At 40.9% G+C, this 23,973-nt stretch overlaps 1 protein-coding gene across 3 annotated transcripts in view; it reads right to left on the bottom strand.

Annotated features, from left to right (window-relative positions):
* The window catches only part of LOC120718027 (chloride channel protein 2-like), a 53,181-nt gene that overhangs the window by 18,288 nt on the left and 10,920 nt on the right, over positions 1 to 23,973 (bottom strand). For 2 of the 3 annotated variants that reach the window (XM_040006335.1, XM_040006334.1), the window contains 11 exons: positions 22,276 to 22,407; positions 19,050 to 19,178; positions 17,929 to 18,062; positions 15,266 to 15,340; positions 13,650 to 13,728; positions 13,044 to 13,169; positions 12,137 to 12,221; positions 7,730 to 7,831; positions 3,737 to 3,821; positions 2,348 to 2,503; positions 370 to 439 (listed from right to left, as the gene is read on the bottom strand). In XM_040006335.1, coding sequence (XP_039862269.1) covers positions 370 to 439; positions 2,348 to 2,503; positions 3,737 to 3,821; positions 7,730 to 7,831; positions 12,137 to 12,221; positions 13,044 to 13,169; positions 13,650 to 13,728; positions 15,266 to 15,340; positions 17,929 to 18,062; positions 19,050 to 19,178; positions 22,276 to 22,407 — 1,173 coding nt within the window. The remainder of the gene's footprint in view (positions 1 to 369; positions 440 to 2,347; positions 2,504 to 3,736; positions 3,822 to 7,729; positions 7,832 to 12,136; positions 12,222 to 13,043; positions 13,170 to 13,649; positions 13,729 to 15,265; positions 15,341 to 17,928; positions 18,063 to 19,049; positions 19,179 to 22,275; positions 22,408 to 23,973) is intronic. The other variant, XM_040006336.1, reaches the window with a different exon arrangement.

Raw genomic sequence — 23,973 nt, 5'->3', positions numbered from 1 at the left:
ATCTGGATGTCCTAAAAACTCCCTGATAAGCATTCAGTTAGTCATCTCTACTTTCAAGATTAGGCTTCAAACTTTCCTTTTTGCCAAAGCATATCGTTAGGGCTGGTGACCCTGAATCCTTCCTTAGTTATGCTGCCTTAGGTCTAGCCTGCTGGGGGAGTCTTTCCTTTTTCCCATTTCTTTTCATTCTGTGTGTATATATACAACTACAATTTTTATTTATTAATCTCTGGCTGTCTTCAACTGTGCCTTTTATCCTGTTTCTCTCCCCTCACAGTCATGGCAAATGACTGTTCACCCCTGAGCCTTGTGTTAACCCCTTCAAATGTGTTTCATCTGTTCTTCTTCACAGAAAAACACACATCTTACCAATGACAAGTACTGGCATGAAGGCTCCATAGGGCACTGGCATGGTGATGGCCAAGGCACACATCCAGAACTAAAAGAAGAAGAAGACATCAACAGAAAGAATAGGGTGACATTCCAGGAGCTGCATGGTATTATCTGGTGTGTTTCTAGATTCCAGCTCACCACAAGGCAGACCGCAGTCTAAACCCAGATGCTACTTTATACAGACCTTGACCTATTTGGTTTCAATGCGCGATTTCTGTTTTACTCTGCTCAAAGTTTTTTAGATTTACTGTAGGGTTATTTTAATTTGCACAGCTCTTTTCTATAGGCTTATTGTAGCCAGTGTGTGCACACAGAAGATGCACAAATTGGTCACATGCATTGTAGCTTGCATAGTAAATTGACTGAGGAAGTTTTCTCTGACCAGACATCCTTAAATTTCAGTTGAATAGCCTTGGTCTAAATCACGGGTCGGCAACCGTTCTGATAATGCTACTCATTATCAGAACGTTTCCTCAGAAGTCAATGTGCCATATCAACCATTGCATTAGCAATCATGCTCAACAGTTCCACGCTATATAGAATAATTTTAAAGAACTATATTTGTTCGCAGATGTTGGCAAAGTGCAGATCAGCTGTTTTAAACAAAAAGCAAATAAAAAAAACACTTTTTATCCAAAACAAGAACTCTATAACAGCAAAGGAACTGTACAACAGAAAATACAAATGCTATTTATGGTCTACTCACAAAAGTGATAAGGAAAAATACTAAGGCATGTTTGTTAATACATGTTATTGTGGTCTATGGTCTCCCACTCAGAGACACAGGTCTCCAAGTGTCCGGCAGTCAGACGGCTACGGGAGGTGCTGAGAACATTATTTGTGTGATAGAAAGTCTGCTCACACAGATATGTGGAGCCAAACACTGTCAATAAGGCCTGTGCAATGCTCTGAAGACAGTTACACTTGTCAGGTAGTGATGTCCAGCAGGTGAAAATGCACGAGACAAATCCAGCTGCCCATTAAAGCTTTCTGGTTTAATCAGAAAAGAAAACATTGGTCCAGACACCTGAAAGCCCAAAAAATGCATTGTGAATTCGTGGTGCTGATGCTGCGCTGAGCAGACAGCTCTTGAACGTTTGAAGTGTTGGAATGTGGAAGTGGCACAACTAATGTAAGATAATTAGTGATGTGCACCAGTGGCCCGTCCATAGATTATTATTTTTAATGCACCTTCTCAGATTAATTCACTGTGTGCCGTGCCATCATTTAACCCTTTGCGTGCCAGCTGTGGCACGCATGCCCAGGGTTGCCGACCCCTTTAGAGTCAAAATGATAGCCTAGCCGGATCATCTTCTTATGTTAAGATGTTTGGAACCATTAACCATAAAATAATCATTCAAAGTTTCTTATTCAAAGACAAGAATGCAGCTTATACATTTAACATTGACATCAGCTCACTAGCAAGATCGGTGTGACAGAGCCAATATCAGTGTGCACCTGACACTCCTACACCATGATAGAAAATCATGTCCTACCGTCAGTGTTCTTTAAATGCATGTGTGCTGCACACGCAGCTTTCAGACCAACCTGGTATCAAAGCAAAGCGTGTAATACATACAGTGGTCCACTGTTTCCATTTCACACTTTGCCTCTCCAAAGCATGAAATGGACATGCATGCACTAGTTGCACTCGCAGTAAGCTGCAGCACCAGCAGAGGGAGATATTTTCTTTCCAGCAAATAATATTGACATGGGAAAGCTTTTAAAAAGACATTAATAACACATTCACATGTAAATAAATGTGGACCTCTGGATTAAAAAGGGGGGATAGCACCCCGTGTATGTATAATAAATCCTGTCAGGAATTGTGTATGAATTTAACATACTTTACATAGAATGACAAATTCATTTTATACATTATGAAAACTTGCAGACAGACACATTTACTAGCATAAATCAAACCTACAGCTTTGTACATATATTTTCACCTTACTCTCATTATGGTGAAAAGGGCCAGTGTGCCGAAGACGGTGACTTGTGGGTGCATCCAGACTCGTGCGTTTCCAATGTAGTCAAACTCTTCAGCGATGCCGTCTTTAGTCCATGTGCGGTTGTCCAGTAATGTGACCAAAGCCTCGTTCTGTGTCAGCTGGAAAAATTGGAAAATTAAACAAATAAAAAAAAATACAATTACTACGACTGTGACTGAGTCGGAGCTCTTTCACAGATAATAGAAACAGAAACACATGACAGATAGTTGGTGTCCATGTAGAGGAATGCCCAGACCTCTACATCGGAGAGACCAAACAGCCACTTCACAAGCGCATGGCACAACATAGAAGAGCCACCTCCACAGGACAAGACTCAGCTGTCCATCTGCATCTAAAGGTCAAAGGTCACTCTTTCGGGGATGCCAACGTTTACATTTTGGACAGAGAGGACAGATGGTTTGAAAGAGGAGTGAAAGAAGCCATCTATGTCCACTGTGAGCGACCATGTTTGAACAGAGGCGGTGATTTACGACACCAACTGTCTGCCATCTATAATCCAGTTTTGAGATCCCTTCCCAGACGCCTTAACGCCCACTCACATCCTGGGCCATCTGACCTCAGGACATCACATGATAGGGTGGGGCCAGGTTTCACAATGAGCTCACCCGAAACTCTGGCTGATTGGGACCCACACCCGCTTTCACACCTTGGCTCAGGTGATTAGAGGATCATCAGGGGGTCCTTTTGTCCCTCTTTGGGGGGGAAACTCCCACAGGGTTTAAATCTGGGACTCTCCACCATTTGACCTTAGAACTGAAGAAGCTTCTCGGATGAGAGGTGAAACGTCTTCAAGCAACTTAAAGAAGTCCACACGCTTTTCTTTCCAAGCTCCTTTGACTACGAGGAACTGGATGACTGAGAACCTTCACAGACATATTTCATTCAAAATTCAGTGTTTGGCTTGAAACCCTAGAAGATAATTTCTAATGGTTTCAATATTATCCTTTTATTTAACATTAGCATTTCCATGATGTGTAATCCACAGAAAAATTTTTCATTTTTTTGAGTTAGTTGATGATGTATTTTATTATACAATGAATGACTTCAATTTAACAAGAACCGGCTGAATTTTAAGTCTTATTGATATATCAATAATTTGGTATATCAATAATTAAATGATTTAAGATGGATAAAGACTGTTTTCAAACCATACAACATGTATGATATGTAAACCATCTTTAGATACATTTCAAAATTAGCTTAATTAGAATAAAGAGAAAAAAACCCTGCATATTTTTAAAAAAAATTCTTTGATGTCTACTGTAATAACTGTAGAATGATGAGTATATGTAATAAAAATAATATATGGTTCATGGGCTTTGTGAACCTACCTCTCCAGCCATAAATTGTCCAAAACCAGAAGGAAACAATAGTGACGAAATGAGGAAAGAGACCATCACTGGATACACAAGACATCTAAGAACATAGATATATAACAGAAAGAACAAGTAAGCAAGGGTAAAACAATAAAATGCTTTAAAACAATAACATAAAACAATAAACAGGGAATAATGCATGTCTAACAGTTACTGAGAAAACCATAGTTATTTACGCATCGGTGAAAAAGCAACGTAAAGCCAATCACTATATTATATTTATTTTTATAGGTACATTTTTTCCTTTATTTACTCAAGTTTGTTTAACTTAAAATAATACACTTACAGGCCACCTTGTTAGGTATACCTATGAAAATTATTTTTAAGGCAAATCTCAAATTATCCAATCACATGTCAGCAGCTCAATGTATTTATGCATGTGGAGTTTAGAGCTTTACCATATCATTCTGTCAATCTATGATTTGTCATTTATTCCTTTTAAATGAATATAAGAAACTGGAATTTTGTGCACAGGTTTGAATGTGTTTGGGGTTTTCTCTAGTACACATAGGATCGAAAGTATGCAGAGACACAAATATACATATGCCCCTATTAATATTTGGTCGAATGTGTTTTAACAGTTGAACTTCGACTAGACTCTTGGTAGCTTAACTGAAATCTATAGCTTGACCACATGGACAAGCCAAAAGCCTTATGGAGAAAAGTATTAATTTCTGATGACCAAACATTGAACTGGCTGGCTATAATGACGAGCGGTATGTTTGAAGGAGTTAATGTGAACTGCACCAACTGTCAAACATGCCCTGGGTCTGTTTTGTACGGAGCCCCTCTGATGACATGGTCCAAAAAGTAAATAAATTGTGGCCACAAAATACTACTTTGTGCCCTCGAAATAGTATAACGTGCCCGCGAAATACTTATTTGTGGCCACGCAATACTATTTCGAGGGCACGAAGTAGTATTATAGGTATTTAGTAGTAGTATTATAGGCATAACGTGCGCACAAAATGCTAATTTGTGGGCATGAATTGGGTATAACGTGGCAACGAATTACGCATTTGTGGCAACGAAATAGATAACGTGCGCACATCATATTGATACAATTCCTGGACAGCTGCGTAGAGACATAAGCATAAGAGTAGGCTAAACCTATGCACTGTGGACAGAGACAGTATGATTGGGTTTTATTTTAGGCTGGGGATGAGCTACAAATGCATTTTGAAAAGCCTGGCAATGCAAGGAACCATTATTACGGAGAGACATTTAAACAGGATACTGCGAGCCCAGTTGCTTTACAGACGTAAGTACGACCTGGACGCCGGGATAGATTTTATTGTCAACCAACTGCAAGGGCCTGGGAAGGATCACGGTTATCAGTCACGTGTTTCGTGGCCACAAATAAGTATTTCGTGGGCATGTTATACCCATTTCGTGCCCACGAAGTAGTATTTTGTGGCCACAAGATATTTATTTTTTGGACCATGTCATCAGAGGGGCTCTGTACAGTAGTTTTGCTGCCAGTGGTACTGGTACATTATACAAAGTGAGTGGAATAATGAAGGAGGAGGAGGACTAACTCCATATTCTTGAACTTCTTGAAATCAATAGCCAGATGTATGAAGTTATGAATGACATTCTTGTTGCTACTGATCGTGGTAAATATGCTGTGCTTGTGTTATTGGATATGACAGCTGCATTTGACACAGTGGACCATGACCTGCTGATCTCCCGCTTACATCACTGTGTGGGAATTTGTGATCTGGCATTGTCATGGATAAAATCATATCTTTCCGAAAGGAGTTTTTGTGTCAAGCTGGGACTGGCCGCTTCCTCTGTGGCCCCTCTGCTTTGGGGTGTGCCCCAGGGATCTATCCTTGGGCCATTATTTTTCTCGCTGTATTTACTCCCCCTTGGTGCGATTTTTCGTAAACACGGAGTGTAATTTCATTTGTATGCCGGTGACTGTCAGCTTTACTTACCTTTAAGTCATTTGGATACCTCCCCATGTCAATCACTGCTTGACTGTCTTAGCGATATTAAATTATGGATGGCAAATAATTTTTTGAATTTTAATGGTCGCAAAACGGAAGTAATTTTATATGGCCCGCATCATTCTACTGATTCTCCAGATGTTGATTTTGGTGATTTGACCTCTCATCTGAAAAGTTCAATCACTAATCTTGGTGTTAAACTTGATTCTGCGCTTACTTTTGAAGGTCATGTAAATGGGGTGGTAAAATCAGCTTTTTATCACCTCAGACGCCTGTCGAAGGTTAAGCCTTTCCTTTCCAAACCCAGTTTGGAAACTCTTATTCATGCTTTTATCACCTCACATCTGGACTATTGTAATTCCCTTTTAATAGGGGTCGGGTCGGACACCTTGTCACGCCTGCAGTTAGTGCAAAATGCGGCGGCGCGATTTTTAACCGGTAGTAGGAAATTCGATCACATCACTCTGGTTCTGGCTTCCTTGCATTGGCTTCCCATTGAATTTAGGGTTCGTTTTAAAGTCCTTTTATTGGTTTTTAAATCTTTAAATGGTCTGGCTCCTGTCTATTTATCTGATTTGCTGAAGCCACATGTTCCTCCCCGCTCGCTCCGTTCAGCTGAGCAGCTGCTGCTGTCGGTCCCTAAGTCGCGGCTGAAATGCAGAGGAGACCGTGCCTTTTCAATTGCGGCTCCGATGCTCTGGAATAACCTTCCCCTCCAAATTAGACAAGCGTCATCAGTGCAGGTCTTTAAGTCCAGATTGAAAACCTATTTTTATTCCCTGGCTTTTAACTCTGTAGGAAACTGACACCTTCTTATTTATTTTAATGTAATGATTTTATGGTATTTTTAATTTGGTAGTTGTTTTGATCTGTGTTGTTCAGCACTTTGGTCTGCCTGGTGTGTTCTTAAAGTGCTATACAAATAAACGATGATGATGATGATGATGAAACCTGGATATAGCCCGGTGAACACACATTAACACTAGTTTTGGAATGGGTAAAGTGGGCTAACATTAGGAGGCTTCAGGAAATGCTTTCCTAAAGTCTCAGCCTATGCTTCAACGTTGGGTCCCTTTTATTATGTCTGACTGTGCTGTGCAGGCTTCTAGAGTTACGTGGTTAAATTAAGAGTAAATTACAAGTGAAACTATAAAATGCATTTTCTTATCAAATGGAAGTGTGGATGCTGATAGCTGAATGTTAAGTTAAAAATGTTAAATGAGCTGGAAAATACAGAATTTTTCACCTGAAAACAAAAGTGCAGAACTATTGAAAGCTGACATTTACACAGAAGAAGTTGAAAAGTACAGGGTGAGCCATTTATATGGATACAGCGTAATAACATGGGAATGGTTGGTGATATTAAAGTCCTGTTTGTGGCACATTAGTATCCACGCCTCCCGCTGAACGCGTAGCGCTACTTTGAAGTTTGTTTTTCGCGCTACTTCGTACAGCACTACGTTGCCTGGCGGACGGACATGTGACCAACATACCACTCTTGAACCCCGATCCTTCCGCCAGGCAATGTAGTGCCGTACAACAGCGGAACAAACAAAACAAATCATCTTACGATATCACAAAAATCATGGACAATCCATAGAAAAGCCGCACCTGACTAAAAGCCGCACCTGACTAAAAGCCGCAGGGTTCAAAGCTTGTGCAAAAAGTAGCGGCTTATAGCCCGACAATTACGGTAAATGAATACTGAATTTATTTATTTTTTTAATTCCTTGAAAATTTTTGACTGGAATGGTCTGAGTGTTTCAGAAACTGCTGACGTAATAGAACTAAACCACACAAACATCTGTGGGGTTCAAAGAGAATGGTATGAAAAAGAGAAAGGTCTACAGAAAAACATGTCTGAATGCACAACATGTTGACCTGCAGACTGAAGCAGATGGGCTACATCAGTTTTCCTGACAAGTTAACATGCTTGTCATAAATTTGCAACAATGCTTTGCATTCACTGCCTCATATTAAAAAAATCCCAACTTACTTTTTCATGAGGAATGTGTTGAAGAGCTTCTGTTTCTTGATGAACAGGGCAATCCGTCGGTTTAGGTAGACAAACAAAGCCCCACCAAAACCACTGATAATACTGCAGAAAAAGAGAAAGAAGTTAATGCCTTGAAGACATTAAGAAATATGATTTTTATATTGAGGGACTAAATCTTGTTCTGCGGTTTTGCAGAACCTCTGCCCATCTTCACATCAGAGAAACTGCCTGGATGAGATCTTTTAATTCTTAATCTAAACTAATCACTTGTTTTTCCAACCACGAGAATTGAGAATTATAGCTGCTATCAACTTCAACATAAGCTATTGCTTAGCTACTCCATAACCAATGGCTAAACAACACACCAATAAACACATCAAATGCCATTCTGAGTTTGTTCTATTAATTTAACCATTACACTGTCCAAACCATGAATCAGTACATGGGATACAAAACACACAAATGCACAGACTGCACAAACATACCAAACTACAAACCAACAGAATGCTGCACCAATTATCACACCAAATTGCGACATCAACCCACTGAATCAAACTGAAGTCAACAGAAGGTTTCACCCCATGCTCACCCTATCCTTTTCCTCATCAAACACCAGGCGAGGTGAACAGGTGAGTGCACCCACATGTACTGCGTAATACCCACCCATGAGTCATGCCTCACAACAGTTTACCCATACAGTGACACCCAAAAACCAACCACCCAAAAAAGAAATATGTTTCATGAAATATTAACATATATACATATAACATTTGATAACTTTCAATGTTATATTGTGAATAAAATATTGATTTGAGATTTGCTAATAATTGTATTTCATTTTCATGTGTATTATACACAATTCACAATTTGAAAAGTGTCTATTAGAAAATGTAAGTTTTTAAAATTCAGTTTATATATTTTTGGAAAAACTAATACGTTGTGTGATTTTTTTTTTCTTCATATGGGTTCAAATTCAGGTCATAAATATTTTGTACCTGTAAATCAGACTGTGCACTTATGAACTGAAATGTAAAACAAAATATCTAAAAGTTTTATCTTTGTGCAAAACACTTCACGTTTTATGCACAAGTTCCTGACTTGACTGTGTTTGGCCTTACTGAGCTTCAGACAGCAACAGTGCTTCCTGGGCACAGGTAAGCATTACTTTATGGTTTGGGAATCAACTGATTTTTTTGTAACTGGTTAAAAATGTTATAAATAAATATTAACCACATTGAAATCCATGTTAAAATGTAAAACAGTAATGGTTAAAGTATTTAGAAAGAATCTGTAATTATTGCCAAAGGAGTACAATGTGTTTAATACATTTAAAAGTGCATTTGCTTTATGTGTGGTTCATTTTTAATTTAGTAAGGTTGTTATCGTGTTTTATTGTGAAGAACTGTGTAATAGGAAGCGAGTATGTTTGTGATGGAAGCAGGACTGAGAGAAGTTGTGACAGAAAGTACAAGAAGTTTGCAAGTGTATATATAACCTTGACTATCTGATTGACAGTCTTTGTCGATGTGCACATTTGTAAACTGGCTGTAAGAAGCTGGGGATGTTTCTGCTCCTAATCCACCACGCAGCTGCACACTTTCTTCCTTCCTTTTTCTTTCCTGCCCTGTTTGTTTCTTTAGCTGTCAGAATATTTGTGTGAAGGCCAAGAAAGATACCAAACGGATTTACTTTACCAAGTGGATCATCACAGCCTTGCTGTATTGGTCCATTTCAACAACATTTGTTATTATTATTTTATTTTATTGTATTTTATTAAGTTATTACAGACGGGACAGACATGACCGGGGAATAGGACAGGGAGAGAGGACACTTTAAAAAAAATCACCCGGATCACCGATTGAGAGAGAAAAAATGAAAAAAGAGAAACAAGCAAAAAGAGAGCAACATATTAAACACAACACTACTGCAACCCACTTAGCACTTAACCTAGCTAAGCGTAAATAACAGTAAATACTGAATTTTCAATGTTTTTTGTGCAGCAGTCAAGACAGACAGCTCACAATGTGCTGTGAGGTAGCAGCCAAGAAAGATGTAGTTTGTGTCTGTGCACACCTGTGTGGATCAGCACGGTTGTATTCAAAAAGTTTCTCCATGTAACGATCTGCTAGGGAGTGTAGGGAGCCATAGCCCCGCCCCCAGGGCATGAAACAGGCATGGAGGAGATCCAGGCCCCAGACATCCAGAGGCCCCCGAGTGTGGGAGCCCAAGGAGGAGCTGAGGAGGGACATCTGTGCCAGCCTCCTGGGAAGAGCTGAGGAGAGCCTCAGACGAGGGGTCACTCAGCAGCCACGGAGCAGAGGCCAGAGGGGGCTGCAGTGGCCTGCCCGCGGGATCCACCGGCAGCCAGCTGTGCCAGAGTGGACTGAGCCCCCCACCCCCGGTTGGAGCCTGACCGAGCCACGGGCGCCAGGCCGGGAGTGTGCCCCCATACCTTGGAGAGTCTGAGGTGTTGCCAGAGGGGCGGAGTCTAAGACCCGACCTGACATATAGACACAGACGAACAGGCACACACAGACACAAACTTGCATTCCCACCCTCATGCACACATATACAATTACTCAGCACTCACCCAACGTAAAGACAAATGGACACTGTCACACAATCACACTCCACAAACAGCCTCTATACAAGGTACCCTCGCCCCTAGAAGGGGAATCCGCACCTAGACCCAGGAGATGTTACCCTTTTGTCACGGTCCAGAGTTTCTGGTGCGAGAGAAGAATGGATGACTGGTGAGACGCCAAGAGAGACTGAAGAGGAGTGATAGTGATCCCCTGCTTTTCACTGTGGATTCCCTGGAGCCCTAATCCCTGCACGCTTGTATATAGCACTTAGTCACTGTCACACACTTCACCTGGTGTTTGTGAATAAAACCCTCTGTTCTTCCTTTGAGCAAGTAGTCCTGCGTTTGAGTCCCCCCAATGACCGTAACACCTTTTCCCTGCGGTGGAGACATTGGACATGGCAAGTAGCCCCTCCCTGTATGCTGTATCACTGTATGCTGATCACTCTGCATTCAGCACATAACTGTTTCCCTACAGAAAACATGCCTCTGTAAACATGTGACTACAGAGCCTATGCATGCAGAAATATTAAACGTCTAAAATTAGTCTTAGTTTTGAGTTGAAAAGATCCACAGGAACCACATTTGGACTATAAATAGCCCGTATACTGAGGTCTTACTGATGTCACACTAAACGTATAAATATAAAGTGTCAGGGATCCTGGGTCTGAGCGACCCAGGATCCCTGAGCAGTTATGGACTAATATTATAATATATATTTTGTATTGCCGTCCCTCGTTATCCCTGCTTGTATGTGTGTGTATGTGTTTCTGCGGGCGCCTTCAGGCCTGGTGGGTGTGGCCCTGCTGGCGGACTAGCCACACCCGAAGCCACACACCTGCTGCTGATCAGGCCTCGTCAGGGGAGCTACTTAAGAGAGTCTTGGAGCTCCCACCGACATGGGATCATTTCGTGAGACTTCCCGTCAGTTCTTCAGCTGGTCTGTTTGTGAGTGTGAGCTTACCAAGTGAACTGAGGGTGCTAACTACTGCCTCTATTTTCCCAGGACAGATTGCTGGATGAGAGGGCAGCAGTCACAGAGTGCACTGGCACGAGGGAGCAGACACATGAGCACAAACACTGGGAGAAGACACGGAGTGGAAGTCGGGAGCACACGGGGATGTGTTATTGTTGTGTATCAGTTCCATCACTGTAAATAAACGCACTGCTTGTACATAGAGCACCGCGCCTGGGTCCTCCTTCCCCACACCCCCCACGGTTTGCCATGCCAAACTGTGACATAAAGTATAATAGACATGAAAAAAGGTCAAAGCCTGGCATTACAAAACAAAGCCTTCAGTCCAAATTTACTTATAAAAGATGTCACTTCAACATCACTTTACGCTCTCCCCTCAACCCCAAAGAGTCAGCAGGAAATGGCTGCCCCTCTCTGAGACTTGTTCTTCAGGAGGTTTCTTCCTGTTAAAAGGACGTTTTTTCTTCCCACTCTTGCCAAGCACTTGCTCGCAGCAGGTCATCTGATTGCTGGGGTTTTCTCTCTGTTAATGTAGGGTCTCTACCTCATAATATAAAGCACTTTGAGGTGACTGTTGTTGTGAATACATAAATAAAACTGAATCAAACCTACTTAAGTAGTGCTCCTTAATAATATCAGAATATATGCGGCAATCATAATATGTTGGAATATCTGTCAGAACAAATGGCTTTTAAATGACTGCTAAAAAACTCAGTCAACAAAAAGTATTTCGTATGCACATCTTTTTCCTGATGCTTAGCTGATGAGTTGGAACTAGTGGGTATTTTTCAATTTTACTATTTTTAAAGCAAATTTTAGCATTTCAAATATAGAGATGGAAACTTACCCAAGCAAAGCGAAGGCAGGCATCTCCTTGAGGTCAAAGGGAAAGTCTACCTGGAAATGGGTTCTAAAAAGGGCTGTGACGGTCTCTGGTGCAAGAGAAAGCAAAAGCAAGAGGACAAGCTAGTGTATCACTGAATAGTCATCAAAACTTCGAGGTGCAAGTATCCAAACTTTAGCAATAACATTAAGTATTACAGATGTTGAATAACTGATGGAAAATGGAGAGTAAAGCTAGTTTCAGGCTGAGCATAGTGAGCAGCTCTCCATGCTTGATGAAGATTTTTAAAATGGATGTCCTTTCTGATGCAACAGGCATGTGGTGTATGTCTTGTCCCAAAAACAAATTAGGTAATCTATCATTTGTTAGGTGAATGCATAAAAAATGATCCTGCTGAAGTTTATTGAGAAAGTACTGAGCAAACCTCAAAACCTAGCCATGTTTGATCATACTACACAAATAATGGGGGAAGAACTGGAAAGAACTAGAAACTGAAACTTGCAGCTCCACTGTGATTCATTTTGCTGCGTTTATTTTGACTTGTCTCTTAAATATACCATCAATATACAAATCACAGCTACATGTATTAGTAACGTGGAGACACATCTTCATTTGTTTATGCGTTCTGTGTTCAGGGTCTGGTGATTTACTTTTTAAATTGACATTTTTTAAAGAGGCTACATCTGTCAAATTAGGAATTCATAAGTCCCAACAAGCTTTGAGTCCACATTTTCCTGAATTCATAACTGCAAACAGCCTGCAATTTCATTCAACATAAATTAGCGCTGTTGTATCTATGAAAGCAGTAAGGTTTCATTTAATGATCAATGCTTTTTATTAAGTATTAAAAGGTGTGACATTGTGAATTCCTTAAAACACCTGGTAAAAACATCTGGCCACACAGTCATACCTTCTTCCTCGTACCACACAGCCAATACCCTGAAAAAGAAGGCAGCGATGGTGACAGAAAAAAACCCTCTCCAATAGCTCCTCACAGCAAAGAATGTGAATGTTACTTCAATACTGAAGAGCACACCTGAAACACACAAACAACGCAAGGCATGAGCATTGGAACTGACTTTTAAAATATTCAGAAACTTACACTGACTTTTCAAAAACCCGTCTTGCACTTGTGTAATGCCGGAGAACAATATTTTCTTTTGTCTGTTGAATTTGCTAGCCAGCATCTTCACTCAGATCTCAGTGTCATTTACTTCCAGCTCATCTTGGATAGATTTGCTCACGGCGAGCTGTATATATATACATGACTTAACAAGAGAGGCTCAAAAAAATCTTGAACTTGAAGAAATTGGCACTGATATATAGGCGTGAAAAAAGAAACCCTCAATTACAAGATAGCTTGTGAAACATTACTGAAACTGCTCCACAGATTTCAGCAACATAAAGCTTATCATATTACATGTTATATATTACACTGCTCAACTTAAAGCCTTAACAGTGTTTGCAGATTTAGCTTACTTCGGAGTGTTACCACGTCACATTTGATGAACCTCACCTCCTACGGGCGCAGCAAGAACGCAGCCTACTCCCACAGCACAGGCTGCTGCTAGCATCTCTCTGTACCTGGACTCATTCTGAAATCACACGGAAGTGATTACATTTCAGCTTTAGAATAAATAGATGTGGAATACAGAAATAAATAACCTACTCACCATTTAGGCAATATTGAATAGATTAGACTACATTAAATTAGCTACAATTACAATGTAACCGTAAGAAGGTGGAAGACCATTTTCAGTGTTTATTATGAATAATTCTCTGCTCAGAGATATACTGTATGAAATTGTATCTTCTTTCGCTTTGAAGGTAAAAAGGTTCGAAAAATAAAATTGTAAAATATGATAATACTAATAATAATTCTTTATTTAAAAGGGACAATGGAGTGTAACATAGTCCAAGTATAAAACATGAAACTGATGCACACAAGTTTATAGCCATAGTATGTTATACTTTCTTACCCCCACACAATGAAGCTTTTTTGGCACATCTGTTTGTCATGATCCTGGCTTTTCTCCCAGCTATTTTGAAATTGCTCTTGTTTTTAGTCTGGATATACTTTTGCTAGGTTATGTTTTCATTTTGATATTGTTAGTTATCAACTTTTTCTTGTCCTCCTATTTCTCTCAGGTCTAGTCTGTGTTTGTGTTTTCTCCTGTGTTTAGTCAGTTTTGTCATTGTGGTTTTACCAAATTTGTCAGAATCTAGTGGTGTTCCAAAGAAGGCATTGGAGCTGATCAACACTGGTAGATTCATTTATTCTTCAAAGAGCATGCAAAGTATAGCTAAAATCTTCACCAAACCATAGATTGCTTCTGAATCAGTTTTCAGCTTATACACAGACTATGTTTCCTCAATCATCATCAGAAATTCATCACGACTTTGGAAGCGACACTTCTGCTTGTATTCTTTCATATTGTGCGCACAATATGAAATAGATATGAAATGCTTTTGTATTTAGCCACTGTGTACACTGACCGATGAATCAAGTCAAGTCAAAGTATATTTACATACCATATTTTTAAACAACAAAAGGTTACACAAAGTATTCTTTAAATAGAAACAGTCACTAAAGCCAGTGTACGGAGGCCAGCATAGCTGCAATATGATCACACTGCTTCTTTCCCGTGAAAAAGCGAGCTTCTGCTTTTTGATCGACTTGGAGGTGACGAGGTAAAGATTGAGCAGAGCCAGCATGTAAAGAATTACAATCATCGAGATGAGAGCAAATGAAAGTCTGAATTACTGTCTCTAAGCCGTGTGGTTGGAGGCAGGCCTTCACCCTGCTGAGGAGACTCAGTTGAAAGAAACTTGTCTTAACAACAGAGCTGATCTGTTTATTAAATTTTAAAGCACAGTCAAAAGTCACACCAAGCACTGTCATACCCGTCAAATGGGTTGGGATGCCCAAATAAAATAATTTCTCTCCATAAGTTTCTCTCCAACCATAATTGTACATCTCTGAGACAGTTCACTAGTGCCTGAATAGAAATATGACTGTTGGTATTTTATAGGCAAAAATATGTGTAGGACATTTGCAAAGCGTTAAAAAAAATAAAATCAACAGTGGATGAATTCAATAAAACATGAGAAAGAAAAAGATGTAAGACTCACCTCATAGATTCCTCGAAACACAGGCAACTTGCAGAGGAGAGCGCCACACAAACTGGCGATGTGTACAAAGGGAGCCTGACAGAAGGAAAAAATAAAGGCATAAAACAGGTTCTCTAGCTGCTGTTTGACGGTCTGTCAACAGTTACACATACACATGTTGTGGTTTTTATGCCAGTTGCAGAATATGAGAAGTGATCTCAGGTGAAAATCAAATTTAAATAAAAGAAATTTCATATAAGCACAATGGTGTTCCAGCACTTTGCTTTGATTTGCTCTGTGTGGGTTTCTGAGGACCAGATGTGGTCCGAGTGTAAGCCCGTCTTCTGAGGGATCTTTACTCTTTATTTGGATATCTTAAAGCTGTCATTCCATATTAAAAGGGCTGTCTCTTCGTGGTGGTGTCTTAATGCTGTGACTCACTGAAACCGTGCAAGTCAGCAACAGTAGAATGTGGATCAAAACTTAAATTTTTTTTTTTCTTTGCGCCTGTCCCGTTTGGCTCTTTTGCATCAGAATTATTGTCTAAAGGCGAAGAAAGATGCCCAACGGATTTACTTTACCAAATAGACCATCCCAGCCTTGCCGTAATGGTCTATTTGATTCACCTTTTATGGTTTATTTTATAATTTTTTTTTTCACTTGCTAGATACGGGACAGACTTGAATGAGGAAAAGAAAAGGGAGAAAGGAAGAGGGGGAAAAACAGCGGAGAAGAGGGACGGGGATAAAAGGCAAAAAAACAAAAACCAACTAAATAAACAGACAAAAAAAATACATATAATCAATCACCTGGATCACCTGTTGAGAAAGAAAAAGAAAACAAGCAGAAGAAAACGAGAGCAATACAATAAACAACATCACGATGATCTATGTGAATATGACAGTAAATACTAAATGTTAAACATTATTGTGCAGCACATAAGATCGACAGCGCACAGTGTGCTTTGAGGTAGGAGCTAAAAAGGGTGTAGTTTGTGTTCGTGAGCACCCGTGTGTACACCTGTGAGCATGGACACGCTTGTATTAAAAGGTTACTTCATGTAATGATCTGCTAGAGGGTGTGGGGGGGCCACAGCCCCGTCCTCCAGGGCATGAAGCAGGTATGGAGGAGATCAAAACTCCAGACATCCAGAGGCCCCCAGAACACAAGAGACCAAGGAAGACCAACAGAGGGGCAGCCGCGCCACTGTCCCAGAAAGAGCTGAGGAGAGTCCCAGATGAGGGCTCACTCAGCAGCCGCGGAGCAGAAGCCAGGGGGGGTTGCAGTGACGCGCCCGTGAGCTCCGCCGGCAGCCAGCTGTGCCTGAGTGACCGAGCCCCAGGCCGAGAGGCCGAGGGCACCCCACCCCCGAAGGAGCCCGAGTGAGCCCCAGGCTCCAGGCCCCGATAAGCAGCCACCAAGGAGTGAGCCAGTGTGTACCTGGACGCCCACCCCCAGACACAAAGAACCACCAACGCACCGACGTCTGAGGGTGTCTGCCACTGGCAGGGGGAGTGGTGGGGGGAGATAGGCCTCCATACCTTGGAGGGCCTGAGATGTCCCCAGAGAGGTGGCGTCTGATACCCAACCTGACATATAGACACAGACATACAGGCACACACAGACACAAACATCCATTCCCACCCTCATGCTCTCATATGCACTTATGGTGCATATGGAGCGCACTCAACCAACGTGGAGACAGACATAAAGAGACGCTGTACACACGATCACACTCCCCAAGCGTACTCTATGAACCGGGTCTAGGTACCCTTGCCCCTGGAGGGGGGAACTGCACCCAGACCCAGGTGGTGTTACCCTTTTCCCTGCGGTGGGGAGAAGCAGACCGCCCCGACTCCGTAGCAGCAGGGAGGCCCCACACTCCAGACCCCAGTCGGACGGCCAACTCCTCCTCCTAGCCCCCCCGCTCCAGCAGGTCGCAGAGAACGGGGGTGAGAGAAGACTCCAAACCTCCCTCCACCCGCTCATATGTAGTGTTGATGCATGTGTGTTCTAAGGTGCCTTTAAAACCCAGGAGGGCATGGAGCTACCTGCCAGAGAGCAGCAGGTAAGCGCATAGCCCCTCCTGATAGCCCTCAGTGTCTACGTGTATTTAAAATTGAGAGGTGGGCAACGACGCCAGGGGTGAGGTGTACACCCTGATGGTCTTTTGGAGTCCGTGTAGCATGCCCACCCCCAAGATCCTATATGTATGTGTTATGAGAGTGTGAGTAATGTGAATGTCTAAGTTGTGAGATAAAATTGAGGCACAGGCAGCCAGAAGGGGACAGAGGGGGGGGATGCCTCCCCTGCACCGTGGTGACACACCTTTACCCCAAGGCCCTGCATGTGTGGGTGATTGTGGTGGAGCGGGAAGAGGGAGGCAGCTGGAGATGGGGAGGGAAGGAAGGGAGGGGCAAGTGACGCCTCCCTGGGGCCAGCTTCAATTTTGTTGAAAATCATAAATAAATGGGATTTTGCCCCTCGAAAACTCACTGATAAAGACATGTAGCTCTTAGAATGTTAGATCCTTCAAACTACCGAGTAATTATTCCCAATTTGATGGTTTGGATGGTGACTGCAGACAGACACAGAAAATGGACGCCTACCCACAGCAACATACAACAGTACATGAAGACATTTAAAGAGTGTGCAGCTGATTTGTGTGTATGCATCTATTTTACCTCTTTGCCAAGGGGCATACCACTACCCAAGGCAAAAGCGAGACTGATGACTTTAGCCACGAAGGTCCTGAAGGTGAGATATTCTTTCAGTAATACTCCTCGTAGAATGGTCTTCATTTCTGAAATCCCTGAACCTGTAGGGGACAACAACGGACTCTTACAGCTGGCTGAATGTCAAAACTTTCTGTTAGACCCCAAAAGATTATTGTTTACGTTACAATGAACAACAATGGACAAGAATTACAGATGTTATTTTAATGGAAAAAGTACTAGACATCACACATGATGCCAGGTGTCTCTTGAAAATGAATCTCAATGAGATTTTTACTTGAATAAAAAATGTATGTGTGCAGTTTGTCGCACAATGAGTTGCTAGCTAGTCTTTTAGCTAGATTTAGGTTACATCAAGTATAGCAGAGATGAATTTGAATTTAAGACGATGATGCTTAAAGTCACTGAAATCCAACTTTATACCAAACCATATGTCTTGTATAAAAATAGTGGAAGCAGTACAGTGTCAGTGTAGGGGAAGGACATGAGCCAAGATCCTGTTGAATTCAATTGTGTACATCCACAAGAAGCAGCAGTTCAGCTGTACACTAATCAAATCTGAAGCTTACATTAGAAATTATTGACAATTGTGATTCCTTTTCATATGCCGAGACACTACATAGATCCCAGTGTGCCTCCACCTGTTGAATCCCACTTTAACCACTGAATTTTCTTATTTCGTTGTGCAGGTGTGGAGGCAAAGTTACCCGCCACCATGTGGCCAACTGAAAATTATTTTTTTATTTCTTACATATCAAACTAACCACAGTCAATGGAAGTAGAATTTAGCTTTGAATAGTATTTGTATTCTTATATAGTAGTATTGTTTCATCAGTATATTAATATAGCACAAGGTTCAGTTACCTTGTACAAAAATGGTTAGTAGAATTATCCTTCAAAGAGATACTTTTACTTTCTTCCTTTGAGTACATTTGAGATCAAGTACTCTTTCACTTTTACTTGAGAAATGAACTTTTTTCAGTACTTGAGTATTTTTTTTTTACATTTTGGTGTCTGTGCTTCTGCATAAGTAAAGAAAGTGTGTACTTTTGCCACATCTGTTTACATACCAGCAGCCTGTGGGGAGACAATCTGGGTGAAGCCGGCAGAAAACACGATGAGAGCAACAGAGTAGCCGACCCAGCCCAGGTACTGCAGGAACCCATTACTGTCCAGTCTGCCATATACCCACTTCTGTCCTGTGGACACACAAACCAGGCCCAATGTGTAAAACCATCCTCACAGATTTACAGTGCAGTTACAGACCTATACAACAAAACTGGAACTGACAGGTCGAGGTTAGTTTCCCTTTCTGAAAGTATAAAACATGCAGCCGGAGAATTGTGTTTGAATTTCTCAACCTGTGAGATTTGACATTTCTGATGAATTTCAAAGGTTCAGGTGTCTAATTTCAACTTTCTGGTTTGCACAGTTTGCTTACTTATTTTTCCCTTATCCACCTCTCTCCTCCCTGGTCCCCTTTGCTCTCATTACTTACTTACTTCTTTACATCAAACTTTTTTTTTCCCTTTTTACACTTTTAAATACCTCTTTCATTCCTGTCCACTGTACCTTCTAGTTTTTATCCCTTGGACAACCTTTAACACACAACAAAGAGTTACTGAGCTTGATCTGCTTTTTTGAATAAAACACACTGGTAACTTTCTTAAACTGAGTTCTAATAACACCGTGAGAAAAATTGAGTTCAGTTTACTTAATATAGATTACCATACTAGATTTTACAGCCGAACTATAGTCTGTATTTCAGTCAATTTTGTTGGCTATGAATCTAATGTGGACAGGAAACAGTGTTTTTTTCTTTAGCTGTGCTAGTGGGCCTGCCCTGCAGCCTCGCTTTTGCCTCCTTTGTTTACATATTTATGTAGAACTGCATCTACATGTACATCGACATAGATTTTGTATGGTTGGGTAGTCTAGGTATAATAATAATGGATTGCATTTATGTAGCGCTTTTCAAGAAACCTCAAAGCACTTTACAACTCCACTATTCATTCACTCTCACATTCACACACTGGCAGCTACAGCTGTAGCCACAGCTACCCTGGGGCAGACTGACAGAAGCGAGGCTGCCATGTCGCGCCATCGGCTCCTCTGGCCAACACCAGTAGGCGGTAGGTGAAGTGTCTTGCCCAAGGACACAACGACCAAGACTGTCCGAACCGGCAACCTTCCGATTACAAGACGAACACCCAACTCTTGAGCCACAATCGCCCCACGTATCATAACATACATCTGCCCAACAAAATTGGGGGGCTCAGACAAAGCCCCCCCTTGGACTGCTGAGTTTCTGCATTTTGATCGACTATGCCCCTCCAATGTGTGCTCTGATGTACAGAGAGAAAAAAGGAAATGCAGAAATGTATATGTCAAAAAAATTGAGAGAAGATTTGGCTGATGTGATGGGGAAAATGAAGGTCGTTACATTATGTGTGCAGGAAACCAGATTGAAGGCCAAGCCAGGTACACTGGAGGTGGAGTCAAGCTGCTCTGCCATGGCATTGGATGGTAAGGAATTGTAATACTAGAGGAATGTGATACTGAACCCCAAATTGCTCCTTTGATGCATTTGTCTGAGTGTGAGTGTTACACATAGATAGAAAGAACTTACGTGTAGGAAAAGAAGCGTGTGTGAAACATGTTGTTTAAGGTGCTATGAGTGCTAAAGCTATATAAGAACAAAGCTTTTTACCATTTATTTGTGGTTTCTAGTTTCTCTCAAATGCTTACCCAGTCTGGCTTTGCCCTATCACAGAGCTTTTTTCCCAATGCATCTACTTGGACACAAAGTTTCCTGCCAGGCATTTGTCAAATTCCAAATTTTTTTTTTATGTCAACTTGGTTTAAGATTGGTCTCCATCACTAAGAAGTAAATCTAAAACCTTTCCAATATGTGCCACATCTAATGGTTTGCTCCAGTGTCTAATTCCATTGTATATTTTTCTTAATTTATTTTGTGTTTTCACTGTCCGATTTTAAAATTCTGAATAGATTTGTATACATTTGCATACATGTGATACATGTCTATTTGATGTGAACTAGAATGTGAAAGACTTCAAATAAATTCAGCCCTTTTCCATTCCTTTTACCTCACCCTTCACCACTACCTCCATCCTATCAACTCATCTTTTCCTCTCACCATCAGTTTCCTGTAGTTGTTAGATATTACCAGTGTTGGTCAAGTTACTTGAAAAAAGTAATCAGTAACTAATTACTGATTACTTCCCCCAAAAACTAATCCCATTACTTTACTGATTATTTTTAAAAGTAATTCATTACTTAGTTACTTAGTTACTTTCTAAAAACACGATTTACAACCTGAAGAGGTGATAAAGTGATAGATCTTTCAGCCCAATTCTACTTTTTCTGCATAATCCATCATACAAAATGTAATCAAATGGAAAAGTCTCTTTTTAAAACTTGTTTTATTAGTTTTAACCTTTTAACTTTATGCATGAAGCAAAAATTAAATTATATGCAACATTCACTGACTGGAAGAATTTTGTTTAACATTTAAACCTATTTTCTGCACATTCCAGCACATAATTTTTTTAAATGTTGTGTTTACACTCAGTCTTTCAAATAGATGCAAGTAAAACACAGCAGAAAATAAATAAAGTCAAAGACTCAGCAGTCCTGTTGCTCTATTTTCACCTGTAAAGCAGGAGTGGGGCAGGCGGAGGTTTACCCTGGTGCAGGTGTGCCGCAGCGGTCAGTGGAAGAATCCGCGAGTTTCTCTGTGAGTTTCCCATTACGTCGTAGCTACTCGGTGTTTGCTTGGAAGTTAAGGGGTTTTTTTCGCTGTAAAAAGAAGTTTTCTTCCCACGCACAACGGACACTAATGTTTTTGTCACTTTTTATGGAATCAAACTCAAAGTAAGGTCAGTACTTCCACGCTTTAAACGCTGCACGCTCATACTCGATATATTATCCACTGTTGATCTGCACACAGCTGTTGTCACGAACGTCGCACTCGCTTACGTCACTGTCATGAGACATTCTCGCAAAAAAATCACGGTTTTAGTAACGCAGTAACGCAGCGTTTCTACGGGAAAATAACGGTAACCTAATTACCGTTTTTGCAATAGTAATCCCTTACTTTACTCATTATTTGAAAAAAGTAATTGGATTACAGTAATACGTTACAAATAACGCGTTACTGCCCATCTCTGGATATTACTTACCTCCTTCCTTCCCAAAATGTGTTATTATGTTAGTGTGTAGTGATGCTGCATTCTTAAAAACAAACAAACAAAACCAACCCAGTCTCTCTGTCACCTTTTAGGAGCATGTTGATGCCCAGTTCCATTGCCCAGCTGGCTAGGCCCATGAGGATCCCCAACAGGAAGAAGAAGATCCAGTCCTCCCCGATCAATGAGATCAGGAACCTCAGCCAGCGAAATGGGCCGACTAATGGGATATCAAGAACACAGCATAATACATTAGGACTACAGCACCCAGAGATTAGTACGGGTCACTTTATTCTACATTTTCCAATAACAGCTGTGTTTCATCACAATAGCTTTTGAAATATTGAACAGCAATAAACATGTTGTTAGCCCAAAAGACCACTGCTCTGTACCCTATAGCATTTTACAAGTTAGTAAACCAGAGATGCAAAAGTTTGTAATTTATCCCACATTTCTTATCTTTGGCCCAAATATAAACAGACCCATGCCCAATAACAAAGAAGTAGATCAGATAAATCTTTAATAATCTCTCAGGTGCGTTCCTTTGGGAAATTCAGTAATTATGAATTTGTTTTGGGGCATTTTTTGTAAAAAATAAAGAAGACATTTTCAGAAGTTTATATTCCTGGTGAAAAACATTTCTCTTTATTTCTTTCTTCCCACCCTTATCGTACTTGCAGGAAAAAGACGATTGTGTGCAGTCAGTTACTTTGCTTTCATCTCCCTGCTTCCTTTTTACACTTGAGCTTGTAGAACAAATGCCGATGTTTTAATACGCCAAATAATTGTGTTGTGGCTGACTTTTATGGCATTCAGCCTTTTCATTTAAGCATATCCAAGAATTCCCTGTCAAACATTTATTTCAAAACCTAACTTATTAGGTCCTTCATTTGCTTTTCGAAAACTGCCCTGCATCAGCTGCCGGTAATCAGAATCACAGCTACTCCCAACACTGCAAACATATTGTTCTTTCATCAAATCAAGAACTGAAGGTAATAATATGTGTGTGTGTGTGTGTGTGTGTATGCTGGCTGAGAGCATTTAAATGGAAGAGCAGTCCATTAACTGTACAAGTTACTTATTTGTTAAATGTAGTCCACACCGAAGTAAAGGGCATCTTGTATCACAATCCAATTGCCCACTCTCTGGTACGTTGCCTTGATGATATTTGAAACTTTTAAAATAACTAAAACAGGGACACTGTGACAAAGTCAAAGATGCAGGAGACGTTAGAGGGGAAAGCTGCAGTTAAATATGTTCAGGTAAAGGGTCATTGTGAACCACACTGACCACACTGTTATCACTTTAATGTGTTTATGCCTCTGCGTGCTCTCTGAAACCTTTCCCCACTACGGAGCCCCGCAAGGGACATGGGAGAAAAGAATTACGATGAACTTTTGCGAGATCTCGCAAAAGTTGAATTCCCACAATGGCGGCAGCTACTTAGTTGCAATATTACTCTTTCTGGGTCACAAAATAAACTTTCAAGATATTTTGAGGCGTGAATGTAGCTGTGTAAACATCAAATATCTGCTCGGTTTACAAGACATCATATATTTGCAAAAGTACTACGACGTTTTCACAAAACTTTTGCGAGATCCCGAGTTTGTTTTGCGAGATCCCGCAAAAGTCCGTCTTAATTTTTTTTTCTCCCATGTCCCTTGCGGGGCTCCATACCCCACACACTGATTCTATATTATTTATCCACTATGTTACATGTTGCTTCTCAAAATTGCAGAGAAATGTAGCTCTGGTCACCTTTTTGGGCACAGCTGCATATTCTGAG

Source organism: Simochromis diagramma, unplaced genomic scaffold (assembly GCF_900408965.1).
Source record: "Simochromis diagramma unplaced genomic scaffold, fSimDia1.1 OVJJ01000024.1, whole genome shotgun sequence".
NCBI classification, from domain to species: Eukaryota; Metazoa; Chordata; class Actinopteri; order Cichliformes; family Cichlidae; genus Simochromis; species Simochromis diagramma.
Note: the sequence above shows the minus strand (reverse complement) of the source record. Positions and strands in the feature narration are given on the sequence as shown.